General features: G+C 36.8%; 1 protein-coding gene across 1 annotated transcript in view; it reads left to right on the plus strand.

Moving 5' to 3' along the window:
- cped1 (cadherin like and PC-esterase domain containing 1) overlaps positions 1-21,356 on the plus strand; it is a 47,406-nt gene that overhangs the window by 15,071 nt on the left and 10,979 nt on the right. Inside the window, 10 exon segments of the mRNA XM_089126816.1 lie at positions 512-596; positions 678-828; positions 2,389-2,519; positions 3,160-3,232; positions 3,325-3,480; positions 4,028-4,132; positions 4,387-4,538; positions 5,240-5,293; positions 6,287-6,469; positions 7,580-7,748. Coding sequence (XP_088982942.1) covers positions 512-596; positions 678-828; positions 2,389-2,519; positions 3,160-3,232; positions 3,325-3,480; positions 4,028-4,132; positions 4,387-4,538; positions 5,240-5,293; positions 6,287-6,469; positions 7,580-7,748 — 1,259 coding nt within the window.

Here is a 21,356-nt window from a genome sequence, read left to right on the forward strand (position 1 = left end):
ACCTTTTCATGGAGAAAGGAATGCATTGTGACATTGAAAGTCATTCTAACATTAGCGAGGAAAACGTTAATTACTTTTAACTTTTTCAAATTAACTTTTTTACCTAATATTTGTGTGCAGTGAAATTGAATGACTAGCTTGCAGTTAGCTTAGCACCATGCTAATGTCAAATTCAGTTTAAATAATCTGAGATTAAAGTCTCATCATGATTGTTTAGCACTTCTGCCTATGTAGTACGTCCAAAATCAATCACTTATGAGGCTGCTTGTGTTGACTGTTAGCAATAAGGCAGGCAGCTCAATCTGTTATGGAGCAGATCTTCAGTTTATTTCTCGCAGAAGCTAAACCTGCATGTGGGAAACGTGGTGAGACTTAACGTGGGATCTCTAGACAGATGTCTGGAGGTCTTTGTGGAAAGAATTGAAGTAGTTTTGGCTTTCATGTCGATGCATGTGCTATGTGTCTTCCTCTGACTCTATCCTCCTTCTGCCTTCTGTTTTTCTTTTCTTAGGAGTGACATTACCCATACACCCTTCAGCCTGTGCTTTTTCCACATCTCCACAAGAGGGAACCCTAAACACTGCTGAAGATCAACAGTAAGTCATGCCACATCTGAGAGAAATGGCCAACCAAACATCAGAGTTTTTCTTCAGAGTTGTTGTGATTGTATCCTACAGGAGGCAGTCAATTTCACGCTCAGACAATCAGGGCCTGAATGCCACTGTAAGTGTATACGTCCTGGTTACCTCTGCAACACCGCTGACCGCTTTCATCCACCGCACGGCCTTGGTCAAAACCCACCTGGATAAAACTAGTTATGCTATTGAGGTAAGGAAAAATGTTCCTTAGAGTGAGCAAAGCTCCAAAGCCGTAAAACAATTACAGTTTAAATAAAACAATATCAAATGAGCTTAGAAATCATTATTAGGTGTCTTTTGGCTATTTTGATTTATATTTTTAAATCAGATCAGATGAGATTTCTCTAGTCTTAATATTGCAGTTTGTATCCCTGTGCTGCAGTTTACTGATGATCAAGGCTTGGCTAAGCATTTATTCCCCATGTGATGTTTATTAGGCCTGCATGCAGCTGTGAAACTCTCATTTGTTTATGTGTGTGTGTGTGTGTGTGTAATGCCAGATTACTGTAACTGAAGAGGCTTCAGTCAGAATCTTGTAAACAGCTGGAGGGCACATTGAGATCTAATATGAGACAGATCATGTTTACTGAGATTCAGTGGTTGATAAAAGAGTCCTGACAAACAGGCAGATCACTATAAAGCCTTCCTAAAGGTCTGCTCGTTCCCCTCTGGTCCTGGGTGTGTGTCTGTACCATGTGATATAGATCACAATCTTATGCAAAACTGAACATTTGTGTGCAAATGTGTCCTTGTGACAAAATTTCCCCTTAGTGTCATCTTCATTAAAAATAATTTTAGGGTTGTTATGTTTATGGTAGCTTCTAATTAAGATGGTTTAGTACACATTTTGTGTGGTTTAGTAATGTTATTTCACAAGCATAAACAATTGTTCTTCTGCCCTCTAACTGTACTGCTCTGTCATTACTCTTCAGCTGGTTTCATCCATCTGTTGTACTGCTGTGTACAGTGGAATGGTTTCTCCCATGTGATGATACTGTGTACACATTTCAAATACACATTTCATATGTTACTGTTCACAAAGATGTTCTTAAAAACACTGGGATTTATTCAACTTAATTTTAAAGGGGTGGTTCACCCAAAAATACTCACCCTCAAGTTGTTCCAAACCTGCATGAAGTTCTTTATGTTCATTATATTTTGTTGAATATAAAGGAAGATATTTTGAATAATATTGGGAAATTGGCACTCTGGTCCCCATTGACTTCCATAGTGTTTTATACTATGGAAGTCAGTGGGGACCAGAATATTTGGTTACCCACATTCTTCAGAATATTTAAATGAATATAGTTTTGGAACAACTTGAGGGTGAGTAAATGATGTCAGAACTTTAATTTGTGGGTGAACTATCCCTTTAACTGTATAGGCTAAACAGTATGCAACATTATAAAAAAATGACACAAGCTGAATAGGAAATCTAACTAATTATTTTATAGCTTTGTAATTGGTTCACCCAGAAAAAAAATGAATTTGTACCGTAAATATTCTTTTGACAGTTAAAGTCTGTTCTCTACATGGGGGAGTTTTTGTCTTAGTTGCTGTGGCAGGATGCATGTCACTGTTAAATCAGTATTGATGAACAAGTTTTGTAGTGTAGCAATTGCAGTCTTCTGCTTAATTTGTTTAGAGAGACTGAACGGATGCTGAATGTTGGAGTGATGAGATCTCTCTGTTATTGATGCTCTTCATCTTTGAGTTTATGTACTGTTTCAGACCTCTCTCTCTCTTTCAGTTACAGGTATTCTTTAGAGAAAGACTGGGTCTTTTGCTCTCACATCAAGCAATTGATCACATGAATCAAGTTATCAGCGACATCCTGAAAGCTGCCCTATTATCCACAAAGGAGAGCAGCTCTTCACCAAGGTCATAAACACAATCATCCAGAAAGTGCCTACATACATTAATATTAATATTACAGAAAAGTGAATGTTTTGTTGTTATATAACAACTTATTAAAAAAATACTGGTTACACTTTATAGTTATAAAACAAAATCATACATGGGAAATATATGTGTTATCAGTGTTGAGGAACATTACATTTAAAAGTAATTCATTAAGTAACTAATTGCATTATAGTTTGTTTGTTTTTTAATGGAAGGTAATGTTGTGTTACTGTTGCATTACTTTTTCCTGATCTGGGCTGGACATTCTTGTTTGTTTTAAAATAATAATACAATTATAATAAAAGCCTCAGGTTGAAGGAAATGTAAATTCACACCTGTACAGTAGAGGGCGCAGCTCAAACAAACCTGGATTGCAGAAGAATAGGACGAATAGTAATGTTGACCTTATTTTAAAGTGTTACCAAAATATTAAAGCTCATAAATGTTTTCCAATGCATTACTAAAACTGTGTTTGTCCTATATTTAACTTAAAATCCATTGATTTAATAATGTGTTTATTAATAATACTTTTGGCTATACTGTATATATATAATTTATAATATGTTGATCAGCTCAATGTATGCAATGTTGGTTATTTTTTGTTGTTTTTTTCTTATAGGTGTAAGCTGTGTTTTCAGTTAATGACCTTCTCATTGCACTATAACACTTCTCTGCGTCCAGTGGTGGTGAAGGTAAGAATGAACAGACAGTCGTGATCTCCCATGCAAGCTCTCAATATGACCACTAGAGAGCAGCATATCAACACACACTCTTTCTGTCTCAGCTTCAGACTGATCTACACTTCGATGGAATGAAGGACCCTCACTTTGACGGACAGATAGCCAAAGAGTATATGCTGGAGGATGTGCTGAAACTGCTTTTCCCAGTATGCAACAGTGAGCCCAGTTCACCTCTTAACACCCAGGAAGAGACACAAAAGGTAAAACGGACGTCTGCGTGTCCTTATGTTACGCAAGTTAATTAATTAACACAGTTCTTTTTTTTATGTGTCCCGACTCCTTTTGGAGTGGAGAAATAAAGTGTCCAATAACAGGTTTTACCAAGATTAAATTAGTATTTGGCCATTGTTATGATCTTGACACATTTTCCCCCATGAGGCAAATTGGTCCATGTAAAATAAAACCGCCACTTAGTTTGTGTGATTTTAAACATATGTAAATTTAAAAGGACATTTATGAAACACTAGTGGAACCAAATTTATGAACCCATTCTTTATATAATCAAAGCAGTCAATTCAGTCCAAAATATGTTTTTTTCCGCTTGTGTTTTAGAAACGAGGCCCATTTAATAAAAAGTGAATTAAAATGTCAAATAAGTGATTTCCCATGCTTTACAAACAGCACATTTTTTATTTATTCGGCTCAATTTCCTTGTCTTCTTTGTTGCGTTGTAAAATAGTCATTTTTTCCCCATGCACATCAATAGTTTTTATCATTGTGGCCTGATTATTTGAACTCGTGCTGCAGTACGGTGACTGTGAGGGGCCAAACGGTCTGTGTCTGCCTCCAGATGAGATGCATTTACTGCGGCAGTTTAATCAGCATCTCAAAAGACCAGGACCCTTCCAGCTGGTAAAGACACATTTAATGCACTTTTAAAGATGCTCATATTAGCTATGTTTTTTAATATGGAATAACAGACATACATTTTGTTGAATTTGACATTCAAATTTGACATACATGTTTGAAGGATCTTTCCATGTAAACTTATCGCATAATAAACCTGTATGTCCCTGTTTTGCATTTTTGTCTGTTAAATAAATTGTGTGTGTGTGTGTGTGTGTGTGTGTGTGTGTGTGTGTGTGTGTGTGTGTGTGTGTTGGCAGCTGTACCCTATATCTCCTCCTCCTGATGAGCTCCGCAATGATCTAATCCAGGGAGAGTCCCTCAGCGCACAGGATTGTAGATGGAGACCAGCTCTCATGGCCCTGCTCCAAGAACTCAGCCTTTACTACATGAGAAGACATCAGACTGAAAGGTTGCACACACTTACAAACACATACTTGCACATGATGACACATTTGCAGATTCCCCGGGTCATATCATCAAGCCTTATTCTTTCTTCAACGATGAGATGAGTTATGCTGCAGGCGTGCAACAATTCTGTTAGGGTCCGGAGATAATTTCAAACAAATTGTTTTGTACTCAATCATTCTTAGTGATGTCCTGGTGTGTCCTGGTTTAAGCCTGTGGTGCTTTGGGTCATCTGCAGTCCAGTCAAAACATTTGTTTTTACAATATTTCTCACACAATATCTCCCAAACCTCCTGATGTCTTACTTTTATATATTCCTTTCCAAAACCCTATTGAGTGAATTATTTTATGTAATGGCAATAATACGTTCAAAATGGTTTACAATTAAAAAAAAATACAGTTTTTATACACTTTTGTGTAAAAATGGTTAAAGTCTTTGAGCATCTTACTACCTCAAGAAATAATTACAGCAAGGCTTGTTATCATGTCAAGTCATTCAAACAAATGAAGACACCTTTTCAATCCAACATTGATAGTTTTTATATGTTAAAATGAGGAGGGGAAAGTCATAAAATGCTTGCTTTTATTATTCCTGGAAAACAATCTGCTAACATTCCATTCTTCCAACCACCTGCATTAATAAAGCATTTTCGAGCACGTGTTGTTTTCTTCTAAAAATCGCTGTACTTTCTATAATCCCAACAGCTTGGATGAGCCAAAGAGCCCAGAGGCATCAGATTCACTGTCAAGAAAAGGCAAGTACCATATGGTAACATATTAATCTGACTATAAGAATTACAAATAAACATTTGTTTTTATAAAGCACCTGCTGTTTTCCTTTAAGTAAGCAGAACTGGCAGATTTTAATTTTCTACTCTTATCTTTTAGCTCTTAACTTGAAATATTTAAGTAAGCTAATTCATACATTTAACTTATAATTATCGTGTCTCAACTTAAATATTTTTAGTAGTGGCAGTCTGGCTCCCTTTAACTATTATTTAGTAAATTCTAACTTTCTAATTGGTACCACAATGCTTTGATAGTATTAGCATGGCATAGCTAGACATAGAACATTATCATATTTCTGTTCTCAAACTAAGTTCTTGTTCAAACTCGTCAACATGATGGTAACCCCCCCCCCCCCCCAAAAAAAAAAAAAAACACATAACAGAAACTCTTCTAAATTAGCATAGCAAAACAAACACTACTAAATCTCCCATTTAACATTATTCTTGCACAAAAAGCATTATATAACACATTTAATTTTAGCATTTATTCTCCCTTTCGCGTGTCATGGCAAAGCATGCCAGGAAATAGAAATCCCTGCCCAATTTCTGTCTAATTTAACTGTCTAAATTAAAAGAAACAATTAATGTGTTATAATGTGTTAGTTTTGTGTACTCAAAAGAAAAAGAAAGTCCTAAATAATTATAAAGTTTGTCTGTAACTAAGTAATTAATTTTATGTAATTTATTTAGGATGTTAGGAAACATCAATTTATGAAATTAATGTGTTTTAAAAAAAAAAAAATCAAAATGTGAATTTGTATATATATCTAGTTTGTATCTTTTAGAGTCTGGAATAGAGGATTGTGTAATCCTATACCAGAAATCCTTTCAATAAACTTCAATAAACTAAATCCTCCATAAAAGTTCATTTGATTGAACTTCTCAATCCAATGGATTATATATTTTTTTTTACAGGAAATCAGTATAAAACCATTAAATGTGCCTTACTTCTGTTTTAAGGGAGGTGTGTTGATCCCCACCTGAGGCAGTTGTACACAGACCCTCCGATGGCCCTGATGCCGACATTTAACGCATGGATGAAGGAATATCGAGCCGAGGTTCCGTTTGATGTGATGGCCATTCATATCCGTCCAGAACCAGTCAGCCCACACTGTCATATTCACCTGGATGAACATCGTGGACCCAGGTAGGCCAAACACTTATGGCATAACCACAAACTCAATGGACAGAATGTAGAATTAATTATTGTGGCATTCAAATGTACATTTAGGAGAATAATTTTATGTGCATAAAATCACAGAAACTTCACTGTGTGGACTGAGTAGCCATGCAGTCAGTGTTGTAAAACACAGCAGCTTGAGCTGGGAAACAATGAACAAAGGGTCTGCGGTACGGTAGTGCCGTCGCTGCTTTTTTCTTGGTAATCAGATCTAGCTTCTTATGTGTCAGCTCAAACTCACTTCACCGTTTGATTGATTTATCAGATTAATTTCTGAATTTGCTTTCCCATGCATGGCGAGTCATACACACACACACACACATTTAAAATCCCTGATTACTGTCTACTAGACTCCATTACAGTCTGTAATCTCTAATACCCACAGAGGGGAAAAAGCGTTTTACACGTTTAAAGCTGACCCTGACCCAAGATTATAATAAGAAGCTATTGGGCTTTTAATTTGTGTTTAATAAAGAAATGCTTAATGATAATAATAAAATAAAACAGCCAACAAATAACATGGATATGAATGCTTTTATTATGTTCAATAATGAATATTTTAATAATAATATTTATGTAATTATTTTGTACAGTAGTCAACGTTTTAAGTGGATCAAAACCTTTCATCAAAGTAATGAATTTTGAACAATACCCGTTCTTGTCTTAGGATCAACTTTGATGAAATTTTTTTGATCCACTTTGATCCACTCACTACATTAGATTATGTCAAAGAAAGTAATTTGTATTGGTTAGATTACATATAAATCAATCCTTAATAAAACAACTGCAAGTTCCAATTTTTTACAGGGAAGCCTTTCGGAGAAAGACTCAATTTTATGGTTATTAGTTCTACTCATAGAAAGCAAAGGGTTGATGGATTCGTCTGAAAGCAGTCTGGGCTGTCTCTTTTTTCCACGAGTCACCTGTTGACTGGGACCCAGTTTTAATCCACAGTAATCCTCCTGCCCTGTCACAGTGTCACAGTTAGAATAACCCCCAAAAGTGAAGTGTGTGTGTGTGTGTGTGTGCATAAGCGATTGGGTACACTGAGTTCCTCAGAACTTCTGTTTCTTTCAGAATGGCAAACTATCCAGTTGGCCTGGGCAACAGCAGAATCAACATTCTGGTGATGGACGAATCAGAGGCCGAGCCTGTCGTCATGACGATATACACTCTGCACATATACCGTGAAAGCAGGCCCAGTCTGCCAATGTTTGATGAGTATGTGATGTGCAGCTTTGTGCAGGTACGCGGGACAAACACACACACTCTCACCAACTCCTGCCCTAAACTCAGCAGCAGACACCAATACACACATCTGTCTAAGAAGAATTTGTCGGCTTACATTCCTACACTCTCAGAAAAAAAGGTACAAAAGCTGTCACTGGGGTGGTACCCTTTCAAAAGTTACACCTTTGTTCCTTATTTACCCCATATTAGTATCTTAAAGGTACACATTCAAATAGTACATATCACCCCAGTGACAGATTTTTTCTTGAATCTTTAGAACTGGTTTTAAACCAAGAAACTCTCAATTTGAGGATTTTTACTTCCATCTTGGATTCAGTCCATCCAACACTTCTTTCTTGTTGATGTTCAGGTTTCAGTGCAAGCTGATAGCTCTGATCGTAGACTCATAGTTATACTGGATCACAGCAGGTTTTTGTCACACAGTTTTGACTCATGCTTGTGTGTGTGTGTGTGTGTGTGTCACTGATCTATATAATGATTCTATATAGATCAGTGGTGTGTGTGTGTGTGTGTGTGTGATTTGGGGGTGGGTGGGGTGCAAATGAATCATTGAATCTATTTAAAGGGACCAACAATAAAACACTATTTTTGTTACTTATGTTTTAAATATTATTCAAAAATGTTTTTTTTAAAACTTAGTTTCTCTGTATGTCATGCTTCTCTGGATCAAAGTGATGCAACAGAATGGGGGGAAACGGCTAATGGGTGAACATGAAAAAGAGAGAGTAACAGTGTTTGTGACTCTGTGGATCTCTAGCTCATTATGAAAGTGTTTTATGGCTGTGTATGTCTAGTGATAATGAGCCGATGACAGTGTAATCCTTAGGGATTCCTGTTCGGTTGGAGCTTCATGAGGATCCACTTTCGGATTTATAAGTTGGGCGTTACTGAAGTGTTCTCTGAAAAGATTTAGAGCTTAAAGCTGTGAGTTTTCTTAATTGGTCAGTCTCATTTTCTAGCTGTGTTTTGGTAAAATGAACACACTTTGGAGATTAAACAAATTCCTCCGTTTGTGTCTTAATTGTTCAGTTCTGTTCTATTGAACTATTGAACACCAGAGACTTGATGTTAACATGCACAAAGCATGTTAAACTGTCTGGGCTGACCACTTGTGATCGGATCAGCCAAGACAAATATTATTGTCAGGTGGAAACAGAGCTTTTGATTGAATTTTGGGGATAGTTGTTACCAATTGGACCAATTGGTAAGACTGTGTCCTGTGTTGGAGGTCTTATTTTGGTCTCCGATCTTCAATGTGAATGAGGATTGCTACAGCTTCTTTCTTACATATGACATTCCTTCATTTATCCCTTGATCCCTGGAGGGGAGAATGGGCTGGAAATCGAGCATTTTATCACGTTTCCCCTTCAAAGACAAATGAAAAGGTTCTCTGAGGCTTGATTTACAGCGAGGCAAACATATTCATAACTCTTCTTTCTGTGTGTCAGGGACACAATCCTAAAACCATAAGCTACATCAGAATTTACTGACTATCGTTCACATGGGTATATTCAGAAAGCAACATTCTGTTGATGGAGTGACCAAAAGATATCCAAATGTGTCAAAAAATAATTCTCCATGTGCACCTCATTAATACACACAGGACTTCCCGACCTCATCCAGCATATAAAGACGAGCTCTAAGCTTGATGAATGAATTGTCCACTGTTTTATATCCAGCTGGAAAAGTTTTGTTTGCAACACATCATCTCCTTTATTCATTCACTTTATTCAAACATTACCCAACATCCCTGATGATGACGTCAGTTTTGTCTGTTTTAGTGAATTTGTGTAGTTTTCATTTAAATGAACAATAGTTGTTTATTTGTATGTGCGTGCATGTGTGTGTGTTCCTCTGTTTTATAAGATTTGCATTTAGAATATGTATTTATAAGATTTGAAAATACAAACATAACCTTGTGTGGTTTGTAAAATATTTCAGACATTACTTTCTTCAGCACAAATTAAAAACTAAAGATCGTTATTTACTCTCCTTATCATTCCAAAACGATGGCTTTCTTTTGTTGAACAGAAAGAAACTGTTTCAACTGTTTTTGTCTCTGTTTATCTCTGTCTCTGTTTCTCTCATCATTAGTCTAAACCGATATAAAGGAGATGATGACAGAGTTTCTTTTTGTTTGTTTTTCACTGAGGCATCCTTATAACTGACTGGTTGGCTCTAAAGCTCATTTTTAAATGAAAGTGAGTGCTGTTTTCTGACTTTCAGGAAACGTTCTCCACATATCTGTGTTGATATGGCTTGTCATTGAATGGGTTCTGACTAGGAAGCATTTTTTTTTTTTTTTTTTTTTTTTTTTTTGAGCAGAAGCCACAATGTGGTTTTGTAAATCTGGAGATGTTCTCATGCATATGATGGGTGTTTTTCAAGCTTCGAGGTGACATTCAGACATAGTGGAGAAATTGTTGGCTTGTTGGCGTCTGTTCTGTTGATTTACATAGATCTTTTTATTTATGAACTTAATGTTGGCAGAGTCTAAAGTCAACTCTTTTCGTTTTCCTTTTTTTTTTGAATTTGTATCTCACGCCAAGAAGACACATCGGGTGGTCTTGAGGGAAAACAATGCAAGAGACTTTAATTCTTTCCAACTGCATATGCGCATCTTTTTACACCACAATCCTTCCAAGGAGCGGTTCACACAAGCGTTATGGACAGCAGTGGAACAGAACGCATGGGTCTCGTTTTAACTTGACACGCCGTCATATAAACATGCCGCAAGATGTTACACAACTGCAAAGACATTCGTATTCAGACACTCAGAGCGTCTCTTTGTCCTGCTTTAAGTGGATTACTGTGGAAAACATTAGTGGGGAAGGGACAGGGGAGGCAAGGTGGCAGCTCAGAGGAATTCTTTTGAAGCTACAGCATGTCGACATCCACGTCCACCATCTGCCCTCCCTCTCCTCTTCTCAACGCTCTCTCTGTTTGTCATTACAACCCTCTTCATCCATCAAAGTTCTGCGGTGGCAAAAAATCACCCCTTTTTGACTCTAATGCTAAAGCAATTAGTTTAGCATAGATTGGACTTGCAAAGGAAAATTTCACTCAAAAAACGGAAATCATTTACTAATCCTCTTGTCTTTAAAACTCAAGCCCAAAGTCTTTTGTTGTTTTTGTCGTTCATATAATGAAAGTCAATCGGCTCCAAAGTTTTTTGACTTCAAGAAATCATCTTTTGTGTTCTGAAGCAGAAAGAAAGAGTCATATAGGTATGGATCAATAAGGTTGAGTAACTAAATGATGCCACAATTTTTATTTTTGGGTGATATACCCCATTAAATCATTGACTCTATATTCCAAATCCATTACAAGTGGACGACCTTTATGGTGTTTTAAAAACCATATTTGAATCTTGAAACCTGAAGATCTTTTCTCTGAAACATGAACCTCGGCTTTTTCGATATGGTGGATTGTTACTTCTCTCCATTCTGAGGCAGTTAAAGTGAGTTTGTCTATCTCTGGTTCCTTCGTCTGGTGTTGTCGTTAGTCAACCGACCCCTGCTTCCTAAAGCCCACTCCAGCTGAGAAGTGTACCACAGTGTGTTTGGCAGACTGGTGTGTGAATGGAGTCTTCTGGGTTTATGGAGTCGGTAATTAGGAGAAAGGACATATTTTGTGTCGCCCTGGCACTGTAAATAATACAGATGAGGTCTTTTTAAAATAGTGTGACCTTTTCAATGCTGTATGGCTTGTAAAACGAATGAAGTGCTAAAGAATGTAATGGTCTGTTAGGAGTGAGATTCTTTCTGTAGGAAACTGGCATGTGTTTGGACAATCTAATGAATGTGTTTTTTTTTTTTTATCAATGATTTGTCTGACTTCAACTTAAGGATGAAGAGAAAACCAGTAAAAATGTGTTTATAGTTTCAATTTTCAGTAGGGATGCCGAGTTAGTATGTTCAATTACGAAATTATCTTTTTTGCACATATGTGTTAAAGATTTAGGTTTGAACATACAATCATGTATTTGAATTTCTCTCGTCAGTATAAGATGTTGGAATTTAATCAAATTCAAAATCAAAATAAAATTCAATTCAGCTTTTAATGTAAATCATTTGCGGTCTTTTTATGGAGGAATGTACTGATTATTATGGTTCACCTATTCATACCTGGTGATTTAGGATTCATACCTGGTAATTTAGGAAACAAAAACACTCATCTATGTACCTACCTATGTTTTATTTTATTTTAGATTTTACCTGTTTTTACTTTTCCTTAAAGGGACTCTGTGTAGGAAATACCCCCATCTAGTGGTTAAATAGTATTTTGCATTCAAACGAATTTTGCTCTCCAGCGCCTCGCTTTTTCAAGTGCGTATTGCATCTACGGTTGCCGTTATGTACCAAAAATGCTATGACAGGATGTCTTGTAGTAACACTTCATCGAGTTTTTCTCCGGGTGAACAGGTTTGTAACTTAAAAAAAAAAACAGCAACTTATGTGTTAACTTATGTGTACAATTTATGTGTCTAGCTGTATAATTTAATTTTAATTCTCTGTACAATCTTATCCACATAGCAAAATCACAATTTTAGCTAATTGATCATTTATATATAAAAAGCTATAGAAAATCTTACAGAGAGCAATATTTTCTTCAATATTTTCTTACAATCATTATCTCTATATTCTTACTGAATTTATAGGTTATAAAGAATTAACTTACAAACCTTGTTTTTAGCACCTTCCTTCACAATAGCTGCGAGTAAAGTAGTCAATAGCTGCTATTCATCAAAGACCTTGTTTAACTTTTTTACCTATAAATGTTATACTGTCTATATAATAAAGTACACAACCAAGCAATGACAAAAAAAATTTAAGTCAGACTGTAACATTGACTAACCTGTCGAGGAGAAAGCAGGCAACTTCAGCGTCTCTTCTGAAATCTTTCTGCTGCATTAGCTATTTCCACGGTTGAAAACGCTATCCCGATATTTAAGGCCATTGCACACTGAGCACGAAATATTCGTATGCGTATTTTCCTGTACGTCAGCCTAAAAATTCGTCACGCATAGAAACCTTGCACACCGAGTCCGTTGCGTATTTATTAAACCTTTGCGGGAAAAAACGCAAAAATACCAAATGGATTCGTCAAGCAGTGAGGATGATTTTTGCCCTCTCTCATATTGAAAAGAGAAGAAATAGAAAATATCCATCCAATCCTGAAATTGCGCCGAGAGGAAGGAGTTCATTATCAAGAAGTTGCGAATTTATCCTGAGCGATTCAAAATTTACCTCAGAATGTCAGCGGGACAGTTTGATGCTTTGCTAGCGATTCTGGAGCCACATATTAAAAACAAGACCACCAATTTCCGTGAACCAATCGATTCTGAACGGAGACTGGCAGTGTGTCTGGTATGGACCAGGTATGGACACACACAAACACACACACACCCGCGCGCGGCCCTGTGGAAGCGCTGGGCAGACAGAACAGCTAGGCTGTTATTGTGTATGTATTGTGTATATTGTGCCCAAATAATACATTAGTTATCGAATAGGCTGCTCAATCACACTTTATTCGATCCTAAATTTCAATCTGATTGAAAGAGGATCGAGGTTTATTAATTTCATAATCCAATATAGAGAAGAGAACATAAACACTTGATCGAATTGAAAACCGAAACTGAAAGCACGGCGCATAATGTTCAATGATTTGAGGACGAGCTCCCCCGGCCCTGAATTGTCAAAAGACCTCTCAAAATGCTGGCTGCGAAAAACGCAGAAAATCGAACCATATCCGATTAATTTTATGACGGAAAAATGAATGGTCTTGTTTTTTGCAATCTCCGGTCACGTTTCCTTTTTCGTTCAAGTCTGGCCTTTTTTTGCGAGGAGGATGCATTCTCCTGTGACTCGGCATATGGTCCGCAATTACAAATAATAGAGTAAAAGAGCAATCAGCAATCATAGGAGTGCAATGCAGCCGTTTAAACTTGCAGGGAATGCGCCTCTCAATGTGACGTGACGATGGCTCTGAGTCTGAGCGAAAACGCGTTTGGCTTGTGGTACTTTTTGACCCTCTGTGCTATTATAGTTTTCAAGATGGCGGAACGGACATGGAAGCCTCCGTGAACCTACCCGTCCCATGTACATAAAGATAATAAATTCTTCATTTACGAGGATAAGTCAGATAATTTGCAGAGGTATTTGTACACCATTGAGGACATATTTATGAATAAAAATATTGATTTCAGATAATAAAATACCTAAAAATCTACACAGAGTCCCTTTAAAGGAGTAGTTCACTTTTAACAAATTTTTTTTTAAAAATGAGAAAAAAAAATGCTGATAATTTACTCACCCCCATGTCATCCAAGATGTCCATGTCTTTCTTTCTTCAGTCGAAAAGAAATTAAGGTTTTTGATTTTTTTCTCCATGTAATGGACTTCATTGGGAACCAAACGGTTCAAGGTCCAAATGAGAGTTTCAGTGCAGCTTCAAAGGGCTTTAAACGACACCAGACAATGAATAAGGGTCTCATCTAGGACCCTTCGAGTCATGACTCGAAAAAAAAAAAAATTATTTTGATGAACGAGCAGGAGAGTCACGAACGCTCATCACAGAACAGAGCAAGGCGAGCATTTGTGCCTATAAAGATTAAACTTTTTTATTTATTTTTTAAATGACAGATCGTTTCGCTTGATAAGACCCTTATTCATCGTCTGGTGTCGTTTAAAGCCCTTTGAAGCTGCACTGAAACTGCACTGGACATCTTGGATGACATGGGGGTGAGTACATTAGCAAAAGTTTTTTTAAAAGTGAACTACTCCTTTAAAGAAAGTCTGGAAACTGGATTTCCAGTGTGTAAATGTTGCTTCAGTCCATTTAACTAACTCCCAAAAACCACCTGGACTCTTTTCCTCTACCAAGTGCTCTCTCATCTGTTCTCTTTTCATGTTTTTCTCTCATTTCTTCCCCCTTCACCTCAATGGGTCAGCGAGAGTACCATGATGGTCATAGCTGGATGTCTGTAAAATGGGCGGGGGGTTTGAGGACCACCAGCACCCCCTACCAAACACAAGCTCCATTCACCCCGCTGGGCTTTGAAGTCCTCTCGAGTGTCCCTGGCCACTGTATTGTCAGGCTAATGCAGAATGTTGCCCGATTGTTGGGGCAATTTGATTTTTAATTAGTTGAGGATGACACAGGCAGGATGGCAGGTATGCAAACAGTTATTACTCCCACCCACAATGGGTTGCATCAATGTATCGACTCCCATACACACATCTCAGGCTTCCTTTATTTCTGTGTGAACACCTGCTTTCTTCCTGTAGTGAAAACAAACACACCAAAGACAGTTATGAAGCATATTGTAATGGTGCCAGTGAACATGAACATGGACGTTTTATTCTCAAAACCCAAAGGAGCCAAAGTTTAGTCTGTCTTGTTAATCTTTCTCCTTTTGTTTTATTTAGTGTTTTGTTCAAATACTTGGAGAATCCTGCAGTAATACCAAAGGAGCTGTAGCCTAGCGGTTAATGCATGTGTCCCAGTCGTGTTGAGCTGTATGTAGATAGGGTTCTCTCACCTTTTTTATCGTCCACTAGGGGATTATATGTGAACGTGCCAAAAAGCAGTTTTAAAAGTTTAAAACCCAGGTTAGCACATGCACTACTAATAAAATGTGGTAACGTGTTCTCAGCTACCTTTGACCTAAGTGCGAGTCATTTTAAGCCGCATTTAAACCAGTCTTTAGCGCTGTCCACTTATAAACCGATCATCCGAAACTGATCTTAATACCAGCTGTAAAGAGACTCAAGGAACAGTTAATGAGGCATGGATGATTTCCCAGGCTCCTTTGTAAGGTAGTATTTTTATACTTGACCGTCTTGTTTCTCACAGATTGTGTCTGACCGCCAGTTCACCCGCTAATGTGATGCTGCCCTTCTCACTTTAAAACTCAAAAGAGACTATAATCATTCCACGTACTTTGACGGTTGGTATGGTTATATAGAGTGATGTGCTTATATCTTCACATTGTCATGAACTCTCAATCCTGTTTTGATGTGCATAAGCTTGGAGGATCCTCCACCGGGAGCCTCAATCCTATGTTGTATAGAGAAAACTGCCTGTTTGCCCATAGAGAGCTTATTGGCTTGCTTACAATCAAATCACACACATCTGGACCGGCTATCTCACCACAGAGAGCGAATGACCACAATGACAGACTTCACTGGCCTTATTAGTGCTGGACTGAGTTAGCACCAGCCAGGGGAAATGCCAATTTGACACAGTGTGCCACATTCACACAATCTTAATAAGATACAGCTGTTTTCTTGCTGATCTGATTTTGGAAAGACGTTTTCTATTTTTGTCTCAGGGTCACAAACAGCTGTTGGTCATATGCAACTTAGCTAAATTTAAGTGATGTTGTTTTACTTTTTATTTACCAAGCTAGCTATGGTATCAGCCAATTGCATTAAAATGGCAAAGATTTACGTTAGCAATATTTATAACATTGTTGTTTTAATGTAGTGACATTAAAAACTTTTATTTTTTGCCTGAAGCTTATGTGGTAAATGTTTTAAGGGCTAAAATGTGTCCTAATTCAATACTCGATATTCTAAAGACAAAAATAGTTAGAAGTCCTAATTTTATTTGTTTTTGTTTTTTTTAAGCTTTAATCTTTTCATTACTTATTTTTATTTTATATTATATTTGGACTTTTTTGTGTTCTATTTTTACAATTTATTTTCTTTGAATATCCTGTTGGTGTTTTTTATTTTTATTTCAAAAGCAGATTTTGGAACCATTTTTATATCTAGTCATTCTCGGTCGTGTATTCATAAAGGCTATTTATCATTATTTTTTATTTTATATATTTTTTTTTTATACTTGCAGAATCCTGAGCTGTGGCCTAGCTGTTGGTGTGCATGATCCATATTTTTTTATTTTATTTTAAGGATTCTCACTATTCTGTTTCATAAAAGTAAAACTCTTGCTATGTCTTTCTAATCTTACTCTCCAAGAACAAACTTGCTCTTATTTTGCTAATCCTTGATCCTTCAGTTTTTCTTCTCCATTATTGGTCTTGAGTTTCAATCAGGTGATGACAGAAGGGTTTGATTGGGATGATTGATGGAGGTGGATGTATGGAGAGAGACAGGAGAGACCTCTTGAACCCACACACCAACACCCACACCTTTCATCTCTCTCTTTCCCTCTCACGCTCTAAAACCTCTTCTTTTTTAACTCTCTCCAGCTCAGGCTCTCAGAGTGGGTCTTGAGGCCTTTAGTTGGCCCATCAGGATCTGTGGTTGAATCCAAGCGATTATGTAGCGGCCCACATGCGCGTGATCGGGAGCTCTGCTTTTGAAGTCTGTCAAATTAGACTCGCACACGGATTAAGCTCTTACAGGACCGTCTGGGTCAGAGCATCATGCATGCATGGTCTCCCACCGGTGCACTTCTCCAAAATGTCGGTGTTGTAATGTGTGTTGTGTGTTACTTCTTACTTCTGTGTGTGTGTATGAAAAATAGCTGGAGTTTGGGCCAGGGATAAATCAGAAAACAAGCCTCCTCTCTGTTTGGTAATTTTTACATCTGGCCAAAATTTGTTCGTGTAAAAACGTCAAACTATGTTTAAGTGTTTAGTATCTTTTCTTTGCAGATGCCTCTTGGATTAATGTTTTATTTTCTAATGCCATGGCATTCAGACATGTTTAAGTGTGACTTAAGTGTTCAAATACAGTCTGTTGTGCGCAGTATAAGACTGGTAACAGAAACAAGCAAGATGGGGAAACTGGTCTATGGTCTGTGACAGATTCCCCATGCATTCTACATTATAACAGCAATATGAAGCCATGTGGTAACTTTATGACCTGACTGCTGGTTTTCATTGAGCATTTCTGCGGTCTGGCCATAGCCATAACTTTTTGCTTTGTACCTAATCAGCTCACTTGTACCAGAGAATTGAGTAAATGTATCCGTTCTGTTCTTAATCAGTCCCTGTTAAAGAAGGGATCGAGCTAAAAGCTGTTTGCCGGTCTCACTCAGAAGCTGAGTGCTTCCTGCTCCGCCTTGTGCTTTTGTGGTCCAGCGGCACAATTATTTCACAATAACAAACCGCTGGTGGTCCACTATTAGCGGTCAGGCTTCGCTATATGCTTCAGTCAGTTTGTGTGCTGCGTCATGGATTATACAGTGTTTTTTCCACTTTAGACATTTAACTATTCACAACTACATGTCAACTAATTGTCATTGCATTTGACCGTTAGGTTAGAGTTCAGCTTAGTAAGAATAAGTTGGCATGTAGTTGCAAAGTTACTTTGTTCTAGAATGTCTGAAGTGTTACTATCGAAATAAAGTGTTACAAAAAATTAATTCATTAAATTGACAGTACATGCATTTGTAATGTTACTAAAGATTTCTATTTCAAACAAATGCTGTTGTTTTGAACTTTGTATTGATCAAATTATTACCGTTTCCTCAAAAATTTAAAGCAACCGTTTTCAACATTGATCATATTTTTTTTTTCTTGATCATGTTCTGCAGCAAATCAGAATGATTTCTGAAGGATCATGTGACGTTGAAGACTAGAGAAATGATGCTGAAAATTAAGCTTTGCTAACACAGGAAAAAGATTACTTGTTAAAATATATTAAATCAGAAATTCTTATACAAAATTTTTATAAAATTTCACTATTTTACAGTTTTTACTTTATTCTTGATCAAATAAATGTAGCCTTGGTGAGCATAAAAATATTTTTTTTTTTAAAAACAAACAAAAAAAACGTTTGAATGGTAGCGTATGTGCATAATTGTTATATTTACATTCATAAAAAGCATGCATGGATGAATGAGAATGCTGACAGACAGACCTTCTTGCCTCAGCCAGTTAAAGAAAGATCTGCTTTGGCGGTGATTCGTTCTGGCCAAAGTAAAGATGCAACATTTTTGACCTCAGTCCAATTTGTCTTCAAGGACTGGAAATTTACCGCTGTTAAATCTCACACTTACGTTCCTGAATAACTCAGGCCTGTTTTCTTTCTTCAGGTCTCCTATGGAGAGGCCGATCAGTGAAGTAAGAGCAGCTGTGAATGTGTGTCTGGGTCCAACTGACTCTTTTAGCCTCTGCTTCTAACAGGAAGATCACTTGATTAAAGCCAAGCTGTGTGCTTCTGACTTTCTTTTATGCCCATGAGTGTGTTTGGTGGGGAAACGAGGACCATGAGTGTGTATCACAGGTGGTACAGGGCTGTATCGTATTACAGAGGAAGTTAGTGTGCGTGTTCTGAAAAGATGAGACTGGCAGCTTTGACTTCTGCTCATTTCCTCACTGTAATTAGTAAATGCTTATCTGATGGCACTTTTTGCCTGGGAAAGAGAAAAACGAGGTAAGAGTGCAACAGATCAGAAGGGAGACATGCGGCAAATGCATTGACTGGGGCAACAATTATAACACTGCATTTCAGTAATATACATTCATATATACAGTAATATTTTGTTCAATATTTTATAAAATTTTTATATATAAAAAAAATAAATAAAACTTTTAATAAATTCCAAAAACTATATTACACATGAATGTTTAATTGATGTTTCATAAATATATTTTTGAGCTTTCTATTATATATATATATATATATATATATAGTATGTCTTAACATGTGAATGTTTTTTTATACATATATTTAACATGTGAAATATATGTATAAAAAAATCACATGTTAAAAGACATACAAATTTGCCTTTCCAACCCATGCTTTTTAACACTGTGTAGCCAGTAGGTTTGTATTAGTTAGTACAAGAAAAATGTTACAAAATGCTTAATTTGCTCCCAATCCAAGACTCGTCATGCCGTCAGTTATGACTGACACAAAAAGGAAAGGAAGAGATACAGAATTTCACTGTCTTCTCATTGTATCCTTATGTTGTATTTTCTCGATGATGGATATTTTGATTGCTCAGATCCTTTAATAGAGCTTGACTAGACACCGGATTCCATCTGCCATCTTCCATTACAACTCAAATTTGTCTGAACCGCAGCTGTCATACACCACTTCAGTATGACTCAGAAGAAAACCAAACCGGCGATGTCAGTGTTCAAACACGTGATCTCCAAGCCATGTGAGCTTTGATCTGACCCCCACAACAGATGATGCTATCAGAGGTCATGAACCCCTGAACCCTTCAAAGCATGAACATATCAAATGAGTATTCGGAATATCGTTACAGATATCAGTGATTAGATATACTGTATGATTGTGTGTGTGTGTACTCGTGTGGTTTGTACTAGCGGAGTCCTCTGATCTCATGTCAGATTATACAGACTTACTCACCAGTAGCTTTGGATCTTAGACCAATGTGAAATGGTTCAACAGAGGTTTGCAGGAAAAAGCCATGGCTGTTTGCAAATAGAACACCAGTTTATTACTAATTTTGTACTTTAAATGATCGTAAATCATTTTTTATTTGCTCTTAATTATTGTATTATGCCTATTATTAATTTTCCAATTTTGTTTAAAAGTTAGGATGTATTAATGTTCGCACAGACAAGTGCTGAACTGTTGTATGAGAAAAATGTGCATACTCTGCTCTTTATAGTACAATACTGAAATAGTATGTTTAGGGTTAGTATAGTGTCATGCCACTATACCAGCATTCACTATTTTTATGAACTGAATGCAAAGAGAAGGACATGAGCAGGCTTACGTCTGTGGATTTGAGTAACATCCTCCTGCCTTTTTATGTCTTATGCCTCCGATTTATCTGCTCAAGTGTGTGTGTTTGTTGCGTGTTTAGTGTAAAGCTGGCAGTAGCTCTGCATTCAGCTCTAATAGAGATCTACTGTATGAAAACAGAGAACAGATGTGGCGTAAAGCTCCTCTTCAGATAACCTGGCCATATAAGTGCAAGTCTATAACTTTTTTCCCAAAAGCTTATATGAGCTTTTTGGCTTTGACCTGCTACAGTTAATTGTGTCCATGTGTTTGTTCGTGTATGTTGTGTAATTATGTTTGGAGACAAAGAACTTCAGAACAGAGACAGCGACAAACAATCATACACTATTAATATATTAAGTATGTCAAATTGCTTCTTGATTCAGCTTCTTGGTAAATGATTACGTGACTTGGTCTGTTCATCTATGCCTTGGAGACACATTCCGAGGGAACCATGCGGTTTTATTTGATCGTTTTTTTTTTTTCTATTTCTTTTTTTTTTTTTTTTCGTGTTGTTCGTTTGGTTTAGTTTCATTTCATTTCGTTTTGCATCTCACTGTATTCAGGTTGATTCAGTCATATGAAATTATTTTATTTGAATTTAATTATATATATATATATATATATATATAGGCTATACACTCTAAACAACGCAGGGTTGTTTGAACCCAAAGTTGGGTAAAATATGGACTAACCGAAATGTTGGGTTAAAAATGTAATTTCAAATTTGAACCCAACTTAAAACTTTGACTTTCAGCTGTACATTTTTTTAATTGCATTTTTAACCCAACATTTGGGTTTGTCCATATTTTACCCAAATTTGGATTCAAACATCCCAGCATTTATATATATATATATATATATATATATATATATATATATATATTACTCTCCCTCGCAGTCTGTGATCTTTCACTTGCTAAATG

The sequence above is a fragment of the Pimephales promelas genome, chromosome 24 (genome assembly GCF_988280905.1).
Source record: "Pimephales promelas chromosome 24, fPimPro1.hap1.1, whole genome shotgun sequence".
Classification (NCBI taxonomy): domain Eukaryota; kingdom Metazoa; phylum Chordata; class Actinopteri; order Cypriniformes; family Leuciscidae; genus Pimephales; species Pimephales promelas.